Source organism: Anomaloglossus baeobatrachus, chromosome 1 (assembly GCF_048569485.1).
Source record: "Anomaloglossus baeobatrachus isolate aAnoBae1 chromosome 1, aAnoBae1.hap1, whole genome shotgun sequence".
Lineage (NCBI taxonomy): Eukaryota > Metazoa > Chordata > Amphibia > Anura > Aromobatidae > Anomaloglossus > Anomaloglossus baeobatrachus.
This window is the reverse complement of record NC_134353.1, coordinates 906,106,656-906,118,759: the sequence shown is the minus strand read 5'-3', so window position 1 is coordinate 906,118,759 and position 12,104 is coordinate 906,106,656. Positions and strand designations below refer to the sequence as shown.

The following is a 12,104-nucleotide window of genomic DNA, read 5'->3' as shown; positions in this document are numbered from 1 at the left end:
CAACCTCTACTCCTGTCTTGCTCTGCACCATGACAGCCTTTGACAGTGGTGGTGTAAAGTCCATGGATATCTGTAGCCGGCCGTCTGGCTCATAGCCCAATTTCATAGCCCAGCCTCTTGATGGTTTGTGTAGACACTGATTGATGCTTTTGGCTTGGTGCGTGACGTCTATTTTCACTTGCAGTACAGAATGGGTCATTCTGCCATTTTTTGGGCAACATCATAAAGAGGCAATCATGATGGAGTGTCATTCTGGTCTCTAGTCATCTTGTAGGTACACTAATAGTTTGACCTTACATTGACTTGGTTGTTGTGCCAGTGGTACACCATTTCTCCAAAATGTCCTAGGAGCCGTTTTTCAACAAGACAACTCCAGGCCACATGTTGCAATTGCAAAAGGAGCTGCCAGCAGAGGATCTTGATGATTTTTTCAAGTGCATTCAGAGCGGCAGAACTTTCCTCAGACAACCAATAATAGCCTCACTTATACCAGCCCTACCAGATCATTTAGGTGGTGCCTACGACACTGGAGCCAATGGATGAGGGGAAAATCACTATTTTTTATATCTTTGCCTATCGTCTTCCCAAGTAACTTTTTTGCCCTGCTTACGGTCGAAAAATACAACACTAATACGTGTCAAACGGTGTTTGGCTCTAAACTTGTCAAATGTCAAGGCAGCATCTGATGCTGTTCACACTGCAGAATGACACTCCACACTATGCCTTCTCTGGTTGCACAGACAGGTTTGGGTGTCGACCAGCTGTGTGCTCATTAATGATTAGACTTGCAGGAGTTAATTACCCTGCTGGTTACACCTCTTGGATCACATGTTGTGGGAGATCTATCACAGTTACTTCACACCTTTTTAAGATGGTAGAGCCTGTCTTCCCCTGCCGACTATAGCGTTTGCTAAACCAGTCCATGTGCTGTTGTGATCTAGTTGCTGGTGGTTTATTGCATGCTGCTTGGTGTGCTGTGGAAATTCTTTCGTCGTCTGGTTATTTCCTCCCTGCTCTTTATTTCCTCCTTATCACGTATTGTCTTATTTCTTAATGTGTGCTAGCTGTGTGAAGGTTTTTATTTTTCCTGTTTGTCTCTATCTGGGGATTCAACCACTCCTGTCCCGATCCGATCCCTGGGTTGGGGGAGTCAGGTTATAATGTCAAGATTGGGAATTTCGGGGAGACCACAAATGGGGTCCCTCGTTCGGGTCACAGAGGCGGAATGGTCGACGCAGATATAAATGAATCAGACAACAAGACGTATTCACTGTTTGAGCAGAAGCTAGCTTCTGGGTTATGTATTGAAAATCATGATTATAAAATACAACATTTGACCTTGGAGCAAGAACAAGGAGTCAACATCCCACATCCCAGCTGGTGTGAACCAACAGATTATGAATTTTCTCTGTATGTTATGAATACTTCTTTGTTCATTGTTCATTTTGGCTTCATCATCTTTGTTAACACATTGCTGAACACATATCTTAGAATCATATTATAAAGCTTCTATGCGATTGTCATATAGACACACAGATAATTATGCAACGAGTCGACATCTATACTTTGATTATTTACACTCACAGATCATCTTATTACATCTGGACAAATGGCCAATAGCCCAGGCCTACCCTCACAATAAGATCAGGGAGTGCCAGGAGCAGGGCAAAGAAGGAGGCCCAGACATCTTCACCACTAGAGGTATCTCTTGGATTAGGGACAGCTAGGGCCCTTCTAGCCTGAGGGCCAGTCTAAGAGCCCCTACACTCTGTGACAATATGTCTTTGGATTTTGTCACCAATCGTAAAATACTCAAGTAAGTTCCAAATTTCACCATGGATTTTATCCCTGTACATTTAAAAAAAGGAAAATCTCCTGTTAAAATCCGTTACAGAGATTGACAAGATGCAGATTTAAGAGATTTACAACCAAGGCAAATTTCTATGCAGAAAAATTCTGTCCCGTCCAGATAAGAGTTTACGTCAGTAAATCCATATGGGATAATCTGCAGAATTTGCAGACTGTGTTGAAATCCTTTAATTCTCTTGTATTTTTTTCCTATCATTTTATTTTTTCTTAGCACTTTTATGACATATTTTTCTTTATTGCTTGACAGAGAATGCCACATGATGGCAAAGACACAAAGGATGACGAGGAGACGGATACGGATGAAAAGTGCACAATCTGCCTGTCGATGCTTGAAGACGGCGAGGACGTGAGGTAATTAAGAGACTGTTTCATTCTACCCCTTTATAACCCTTTGGATTCAATGGGAGGCCAAATCTATGTGTGTAAAAGAAAGTAACTCCTTCCATTGCTGTAACTGCTCCCGCGGCTGTACTTCCAGGGCCGCTGATTATCCCACATACATATTCACTGCTTTCCTTGCTCACCAGCGTCTCTGATTGGCTGCAATCAGACCCCGCCCCCAAACCGTGACTGTAATTGGTTGCAATCATAGACCCTGTCTATGGGTCTCATATCGTGGTATAATATAAATAAATAAAACAATTGGCATCGGGTCTTCCCATCGATTGATACCCAGCACAGATAAAGCCCACGCCTACAGGCTGCAGCCCCCAGCCATGTGCTTATCTTGAATGTGTATCAAAATAAGAGAAACTGCAAGCCACTATTCTTTTTAATTATTTAAATAAATAATTTAAAAATCGGCATGCGGTCCCCCCAAGTTTGCTACCAAGCCAAGATAAAGCCTGTCAACTTCAGCTGGGGGCTGGTATTCTCAGGCTGGGGAGACTCATTGATATTGGGCCCTCCAGCCTAAAAATAGCAGCCTGCAGCTGCCAAGGATTGCTGCATCCATTAGATGTGACAAGCCCAGCACTTTACCTGACTCTTCCCGATTGCCCTGGTATGGTGGCAATCAGGGTAATAAGGGGTTAATCGCAGCTCACAGCTGCCGTTAAGCTCTAGATTAGTGATCGGAGGCGTCTATGAGAGCCCCCCATTACAAATCTGTAAGTGAAAAGAAAGAAGACAAACACTGAAAATCTTTTTTTTAAATAGATGACAACAAACATCTCTTTATGAACCCCAAAACACCCAGGTCCGACATACTCCATTCGAGGTCCCTCGAAGATTCCAGCTCTGCTAGATCTGAACTGACAGTGAGCGGCCATAGAGCATGACCGCCCGCTATAACTTCAGGCAGAGAATGAGCCGCAGTGATGAGTGGTGACGTCACTCAGGTTAGTTGCGGTCACAGCAGGAGGTTCCCACGGTCCTCCACCTGTGATCGCAGGCTAACCTGACCTAAGGTGACTTCACATCTCCTGGCAGAGAACTGTGTTTTTTTGCTAAGGGGGATACTAAGGGGCACTTTGCACACTACGACATCGCAAGCCGATGCTTGCGATGCCGAGCGCGATAGTCCCCGCCTCCGTCGCAGCTGCGATATCATGGTGATAGCTGGCGTAGCGAACGTTATCGCATGCACTCACCTGCCCTCCGACGTCACTCTGGCTGGCGACCCGCCTCCTTATTAAGGGGGCGGGTCGTGCGGCGTCATAGCGACGTCACACGGCAGGCAGCCAATAGGAGCGGAGATGAGCGGGACGTAAACATCCCGCCCACCTCCTTCCTTCCACATAGCTGGCGTGAGCCGCAGGACGCAGGTAGATGTTCCTCGCTCCTGCGGCTTCACACACAGCGATGTGTGATGCCGCTGGAACGAGGAACAACATCGTAACGTCGGTCATTTCCAAATTATGGAAATAACCGACGCTACACCAGTGATACGATTACGACGATTTTGCGCTCATTAATCGTATCAAAAAGCCTTTACACACTACGATATCGCCTGCGACGCCGGATGTTCTTCACTTTCAATTTGACCCCACCGACATCGCACCTGCGATGTCGTAGTGTGCAAAGTGCCCCTATGTCTTGCAGCATTTAATTATAATAAAGCTTTTTTCTATCGATCACATATAAGACCACAAAAGTAAAATTCTGACAGGTCGCTATTAGGTCTAGAGCCTCAAGGTTAACACTGCTTCTAAAGCACTGGAGTAGGAAGTGTTATGATGGGGACACAGGAACAAGGTTCTATAAGGCTAAGTTCACACTTCCGTTGTTTTGCATCAGTCACAATCCGTAGCCTTGAGGAATTACGGTATCCTGCAAAATATTTTGCAGGAATCCTGTTTTTCCCCATAGGCTTCTATTAGTGACGGATTGTGACTAATGATGCTGCGTTGCGGTCAGTCGTTTTTTAACTGACCGCCGGGCGGGAGAAACACAGCCTGTAATGTTTTTTGAGCAGCGCGATCCGTAGGATTTCGCTGCGCATGCGCTCTCTGGCTCCCCGCCCCGTAACCAGGATAAACATCGGGTAACCAAGCAATGCGCTTTGGTTAGTTACCCGATATTTACAGTGGCTACGGGGGCGGGGAGCCAGCGCTAAGCTGGTATCCAAGATAAATATCGGGTAACCAAGCAAAAAGTGCTTTGCTTATACCCGATATTTAACCTGGATACAGTGTGCAAGGAGGCCGACACTTCACCACTCGGCTCCGCCCCCTCCCGCACTCCGCATGTGTACACACACACTCACACACACACACACTCACACACTTGTCCCCAGCCCTGCAGTCCCCGCGGCACTGACGTCCTCAGCTCCACGGCCCCGCTCGGCTCCGCCCCCTCCCGCTCTGTCCCCTCCCGTACTCCGCATGTACACACGCATGTAGACACACACACACACACACACATACACACACACACACTCACTTACTCACCTGTCCCCAGCCATGCAGACCACGGCACTGATGTCCTCAGCTCCGCCCCCCGAACTCCGCCCCGCGCACACAACGGAGTCTGACAAAGAAATTCTTTTCTTTGTCACCGTTGTCATCCATTGTACAACGCATCAGTCATATGCGTCAAGCAACGCATGTGACTGATGCAAAACAACGGTAGTGTGAACTTAGCCTAACTAAAAGATATTGATAACTTTGGGGACATTTTCTTCTCATTTAAATGCATGTATATTTGCAGTGGGGTTTCATTAAACATTTTGCACTTTTTGACTTTTAAAGGCTCTTTGGATTGTTTTCTGACATTGCTGCTTGGAAAATAAGTAAACTGAGAATCCATCAAGGAGTTTATAGCACCTTGCCTTTTTCTGAACTTCTCTACGATGATCGCTGACCACAGATCATATCAATGTTGAGCTGAACTTTGAGGTGGTCATAAATCAGCTGAAAGGAGCTCAGGAAAAATAAAACATTAAAAAAGTGCTTATTTATAGATTTTCTGTTAACTATTCTGCAATCAGTAATGTGCTGGAAAACAAAGAGCATGTAAAAGCCGAGCGTTGTAATATTTAACTGAAACCTAATTGTATAATTTGACATTTGCTTTTATTAAGGTGAATTTTTCAGGTGATTTTGTAGTACAATATTAATGTTTTTTTAAGCAGGGCTTAAGTAGACCTTTCAGGATTAGTTTTATTGTTCTACCTTTTCCTGTTATCTTTCTGTAAATTTGTAGAGTTTCAGGTCTCCTGCAGGCTAGTCAAGTGTATGTAAATCTAATTTGCATATTCACAGCTCCCCAAACCCACCTCCCAGTGCATTCACTATCAGTGCTGAGAGGTGGAATGGAGTATAGGTGGGGTAAGCAGTGCAAATTCAATTCAGATTTACTTTCACTGATGCCAGCACTGAGGGTTGGGAGTCGGGAGCACAGCATATGCAGTTTGTCTTTATATATGACTAGTTACTATGTTATACTGAATTCTATGGAGCTTACAAGAAGATAACAGGATAAGGTACAGCAATAAAACTTAGGGTACCTTCACACTTAGCGATGCAGCAGCGATCCGACCAGCGATCTGACCTGGTCAGGATCGCTGCTGCATCGCTACATGGTCGCTGGTGAGCTGTCAAACAGGCAGATCTCACCAGCGACCAGTGAACAGCCCCCAGCCAGCAGCGACGTGCAAGCGACGCTGCGCTTGCACGGAGCCGCCGTCTGGAAGCTGCGGAGACTGGTAACTAAGGTAAACATCGGGTATGGTTACCCGATGTTTACATTAGTTACCAGTGTGAGCAGGGAGCAGGGAGCCGCGCACACTGAGCGCTGGCTCCTTGCTCTCTTAGCTACAGTACACATCGGGTTAATTAACCCGATGTGTAATGCAGCTACATGTGCAGAGAGCAGGGAGCCGCGCACACTGAGCGCTGGCTCCTTGCTCTCCTAGCTGCTGTACACATCGGGTTAATTAACCCGATGTGTACAGCAGCTACATGTGCAGAGAGCCGGAGCCGGCAGCACAGGCAGCGTGAGAGCTGCAGAGGCTGGTAACTAAGGTAAATATCGGGTAACCACCTTGGTTACCCGATGTTTATCTTGGATACAGCTTACCTCAGCTGTCAGACGCCGGCTCCTGCTCGCTTCATTTGTCGCTCTCTTGCTGTCACACACAGCGATCTGTGTGTCACAGCAGGAGAGCGGCTTTGAAGAAAACGAACCAGGGCTGTGTGTAACGAGCAGCGATCTCGCAGCAGGGGCCAGATCGCTGCTCAGTGTCACACACAGCGAGATCGCTAATGATGTCACTGCTGCGTCACAAAAAGCGTGACTCAGCAGCGATCTCGGCAGCGAGCTCGCTGTGTGTGAAGCACCCCTTACTGATCCTGAAAGGTTTTCTTAAGCCCTGTTTAAAGATGCAATAAGTATTTTACTAGAAAATCACCTGACAGATTCCCTTTAACACAAATTATACTCACATACCTCCTCTCTGGTGACTCATAACAGGGCTGGTCATTATCATGTGTTTACCTTTCTATAGAGATGAAACATGGCATGTTGATAGCACAATTATATAAAAATATGCATGTTCTTTCCCTTGGGATCACGATACTTAAAATGTATCTCAGTACAGTACAGTACTGTACAGACTGAAAGTAATATTCCCAGAATTACCACTTCTCTCCTACAAACAGCCCCCTAACTTAAGGAATCTCCTTGTTAAGGCCCCGTCACACTAAGCAACATCGCTAGCAACATCGCTGCTAACGAACAACTTTTATGACGTTGCTAGCGATGTTGCTGTGTGTGACATCCAGCAACAACCTGGCCCCTGCTGTGAGGTCGTTGGTTGTTGCTGAATGTCCTGGGCCATTTTTTAGTTGTTGCTGTCCTGCTGTGAAGCACAGATCGCTGTGTGTGACAGCGAGACAGCAACAACTAAATGTGCAGGGAGCCGGCTTCTGCAGACGCTGGTAACCAATGTAAACATCGGGTAACCAAGAAGCCCTGTCCTTGGTTACCCGATATTTACCTTCGATACCAGCCTCCGCCGCTCTCACCGCCTGTGCTGCCGGCTCCTGCTCTGTGCACATTTAGCTGCAGGACACATCGGGTTAATTAACCTGATGTGTGCTGTAAGTAGGAGAGCAGGGAGCCAGTGCTAAGCATTGTGCGCTGCTCCCTGCTCTGTGCACATGTAGCTGCAGGACACATCGGGTAATTAACCCGATGTGTGCTGTAAGTAGGAGAGCAGGGAGCCAGCGCTCAGTGTGCGCTGCTCCCTGCTCTGTGCACATTTAGCTGCAGCATACATCGGGTAATTAACCCGATGTGTGCTGTAACTAGGAGAGCAGGGAGCCAGCGCTAAGAGGTGTGCGCTGCTCCCTGCTCTCTGCACGTGTAGCTCCGTGCGGTGGTAACCAAGGTAAATATCGGGTTGGTTACCCGATATTTACCTTAGTTACCAAGCGCAGCATCTTCCACGCGGCGCTGGGGGCTGGTCACTGGTTGCTGGTGAGCTCACCAGTAACTCGTGTAGCCACGCTCCAGCGATCCCTGCCAGGTCAGGTTGCTGGTGGGATCGCTGGAGCGTCGCAGTGTGACATCTCACCAGCAACCTCCTAGCAACTTACCAGCGATCCCTATCGTTGTTGGGATCGCTGGTAAGTTGCTTAGTGTGACGGTACCTTTAGAAGTGTCCTCTTATCACCATCAGAGACGGGCACATTCTCCTGTAATGGCAAGAAATGCAAGACCTGTACCCACATTTTACCAACAAATACGGTCCACATAGCCAACACATATCAGAACTACAAGATCATGGACCTCTTTTCATGTACATCCTCCAATGTGGTATACATGATACAGTGCACAAGATGCCCTGGAGGAACATATATTGGGGAAACTAAGCAAAAACTACAAACAATGATGAATCTATACAGGCACACAATAAAAAATGAAATGGACACGCCTGTGGGAAAACATTTCTCTAGACAGGGACACAGTATGACAGATTTAAAGTACCAATACTGAAAGGTCATTTTAAAGATGACAGAGAGAGAAAAATTTGGGAATTCAAACTGATAAGGATGTTTGGATCTTTAACAAAAGGACTCAATTTAACACCTGGTTTTATGACTCACTACATGGACACACTTCACACCTCCAGCAGAAGAACCTCAGAAGTGATCTGAACAGACCACTTCCAACTCATCAGCATTTCTAAGAAAAAACTTAATTTGATTTCCTTGGCTTATCTTTAGGAGGCATCATCTTTCCCATGTCCTGCTGTAACATTCAGTTAAATCTTAAGGGTAAGTTCACACAGTGCGTTTTTCGCTGCGTTTATGCGCAGTTTTCGGGTGGGTTTTTGCTCAGAAAACTGCATGACTTTGCTTCCCCAGCAAAGTCTATGAGTTTTCATTTTTGCTGTCTGCACACAGCGTTTTTTTTCAGCTGCGTTTTTGGGGTGCCACAAAAACGCAGCATGTCAATTATTCCTGCGTTTTTCACTGCGCTTTTCATCAATTGAGTGCAATGGGATGTTGAAAGACGCAATGAGAAACGCAAATAGGTGCGTTTTGGTACGTTTTAGGCTAGGTTCGCACACTGCGTCTTTTTGACGCTGCGTTTTTGTGCGTTTTTGGCCGCTAAAAACGCACAAAAACGCACCTGCGTCGAAAAACGCATGCGTTTTTGCCGCGATTTGGTGCGTTTTTGGCTGCGTTTTGCTGCGTTTTTGATCTCTGCGTTTTGCTGCGTTTTTCCAATGCATTGCATGGGGGGAAAATGCAGAAAAACGCAGGAAAGAACTGACATGTCCATTTTTTTTTTTAACTCAAAAACTCAGGTAAAAAATACAGATGTGTGCGGACAGCAAAAATAAAAACTCATAGACTTTGCTGGGGAAGCAAAGTCCTGCAGTTTTGAGGCCAAAAACGCACCCGAAAAACGCGCAAAAACGCCGTGAAAAACGCACTGTGCGCACATAGCCTTTAGTGTGTTTCTAAAACGCAGCTATAAACGCAGGAGGTGGGTAGTACAGTGACATGTACAGGAAGAGGATTCCTTCTGTCAGTAAACACAGAAGCGTGAATCCTCCCGGTACCGTCACTGCTGCGTCCACCTCCCGTCCTGTGCATGTATGCTGCCGTGCGGCGCCATGTCTGGGCGGGAGGTGGAGGCAGCTGCGAAATCAAAAGTGAACAGTAGAAAAAAAAAAGTCATACTCACCTGTCTGCAGGGTCCCGGTGCCATGCCCGCTCCCAGATCCTCCTGCCGCTCCGGGTGTGTGCAGTCTCCCCGGGTACGTATGCCTGCAGGATGCAGTACCTGGCGATGGATCACCTGATGCAGTCACCTGACGCGTCAGCTGATCGTAAGTCTCGGGCTGACGCCAGCGCCCGGCCGGTTTAACCTATCAGCGGATGCGTCAGGAGACTTCATCACTGATTACCGGCAGCTGCTGCAGCGATCGGACGGGATCAGACTCGCTCCAGGAGCTGCCGGTAATCAGCACATAAGTATTTTTTTTTTTTGCACCGATGCATCTGCTGATTGTATAACCAGCTTTTATGCAATCAGCTGATGTGTGATGTGATTCAGGCACTTGAACCTGACACATCATCTGATCACTTTGCCTTCCAGCAAACCGATCAGATGATATTGGATCCGGATTGGACGGCGCGGACCCTAACCCAGGATTACTGCGGAGGGGGTTTCTTTATTTCAATAAAGATGGAGTCACTAATTGTGTTGTGTTTTATTTCAAATAAAAATATTTTTTTTGTTCACTGATAAAAAACGCATAAAGACGCAGTGAGCAAAAACGCAGCAAAATGCAGCAAAAACGCACCAAATCGCGGCAAAAACGCGTGCGTTTATGGCCACGGTTTTTTGACGCGGGTGCGTTTTTGTGCGTTTTTTTGCCGAAAAAAACGCACAAAAACGCAGCGTCAAAAAAACGCAGTGTGTGAACCTAGCCTTAATGTTGTGATTTGGTCTCAGTAATTCATTTATAATTAGCCTGAAGAAGGAGCCGTGATGCTCTGAGAGCTTGCTAATATAATTTTTCTGGTTAGCCTATAAAGGTATCACTCCTAATATACTTTTATAATTCTTGGGACAGAGTATTTCAATTGATTTTTCTGGCTTAGGGTGCTTTCACACATCCGGATTTTTGCTCTGCGGCACAATACGGCGTTCTGCAGAAAAACCGCCACCGGCTTTTGTAATGCCGGTGGCGGTTTTTTTTTGCATAGACTTACATTAGTGCCGTATTGTGCCGCAGGGGCTTGCGTTCGGTCCGGTTTTGGCCGCATGCGGCAGATTTAGCCGATGCGGCGGCCGGATCGAACGTCCCCTGCAACGTTTTTTGCTCCGGCAAAAAACACCGCATCGCGCCGCATTCGGCCGCTGCGGCGCATTTTTCAATGCATACCTATGGAGGCCGGATGCGGCGCGATGCGGAAAAAAACGCATCCGGTCGCCGCATGCGTTTTTTTCCACTGCGCATGCTCAGTAGCATGCCGCAACCGGAAAAAAACGGACGGGCCGCATGTAAAAACTTATGCAAAGGATGCGGTGTTTTCGCCGCATCCGTTGCATAGTTTTCACAGCCGGATTGAGCCGCAGGGCTCAAACCGGATGTGTGAAAGTAGCCTAACACGGTACCACAATATTACCCTATATTGCACATCATAATTAAAGAATCATATGTTGAGCCTTGTTTCCCCTTTTTCCGTTATACTAGATTAATTGTACCACATTTTAGATCTGAAATAAACTGAAAGATCAGAAAAAAAGACATAAAAAAGTTACAAACTGTCCCTCAACAAGCTCACTGACAGATTCTCAATGAACTCATTATGAAGCAGTTGACAAAACAGCCAGTAAAAGCTAAACGCTACAAAATTTTTAATGAAAACCAAATGCAAAAAATTGTGTTTACTTTATATTAGGCTGTATATTAGCTTGTAGTGAACCTACTAATTATTTCTTTTTACCCCACCAGGAGGTTACCCTGCATGCACCTGTTCCACCAAGTCTGCGTTGACCAGTGGTTGGCCACCAGTAAGAAGTGTCCGATCTGCAGAGTAGACATTGAAACGCAACTGGGAGAAGACAGTTGAGAGAACGAGGATTTTGTATTTTTCTTGTCAGGATCCCATGTTCCTTATCAGGTCACGTGGCCATTGCCTGCAGCAAAACTTTGCCTTCTGAGCCATTTTGTTTTAGAGGACAGCCTGCAAGCACATTATTCTTTAGACGAATTTGCGGGCATGTAACAATTACCAGAGGATCTTAACAGCCATAATGCCCCGTTGCATTGGAAGCTGGCCTTCCTAGAGCCAAAGAGGGCGATTGCTGGGGATGGAGACTAGCTCTTGGAGGTACTAGTGTGGTAGTCTGGCTTGCCAATCCTGCACTTCAAAGGATTGTATATATACCTCTCCAATAAGTAGAATCAAGTAGGGGTACTTAGCTACAGTATTTATGTGGACGGCATCTGGAGCATGTTAGCTTATTTAAAAAAAAAATGTTCTGTGTTTGATGCCCTAGTCATCTCGTGGTGGACATGTTGCTATTAGACTAATTTTGCACCAAATATTATTTTTTTTAATTTTTTTATTTTATTTATATTTTATTTAAATTTTTTGTATTTTTTTTTTCTAAATTTTATTTTTTTTTGGTGCGTACTTGGGTGAGCCATTTATGGTTGATTCATGGAAAATTTCCCCCAAAATATCCTTCCAAAATAAGAGGCTACAGAAAAAGAAAAGGAAAAAATATTATCCTGTTTACAATCATACGGAGGAAATTCGTAG

General features: G+C 45.9%; 1 protein-coding gene across 1 annotated transcript in view; it reads left to right on the top strand.

The window, feature by feature from the left end:
- Nucleotides 1–11,661, top strand: part of ARK2C (arkadia (RNF111) C-terminal like ring finger ubiquitin ligase 2C) — a 214,631-nt gene extending 202,970 nt beyond the window's left edge. Inside the window, exons 7-8 of the mRNA XM_075343112.1 lie at nt 2,117–2,220; nt 11,291–11,661. Coding sequence (XP_075199227.1) covers nt 2,117–2,220; nt 11,291–11,408 — 222 coding nt within the window. The 3' untranslated portion in view covers nt 11,409–11,661. The remainder of the gene's footprint in view (nt 1–2,116; nt 2,221–11,290) is intronic.
- The last annotated feature ends 443 nt before the right edge of the window (nt 11,662–12,104 follow it).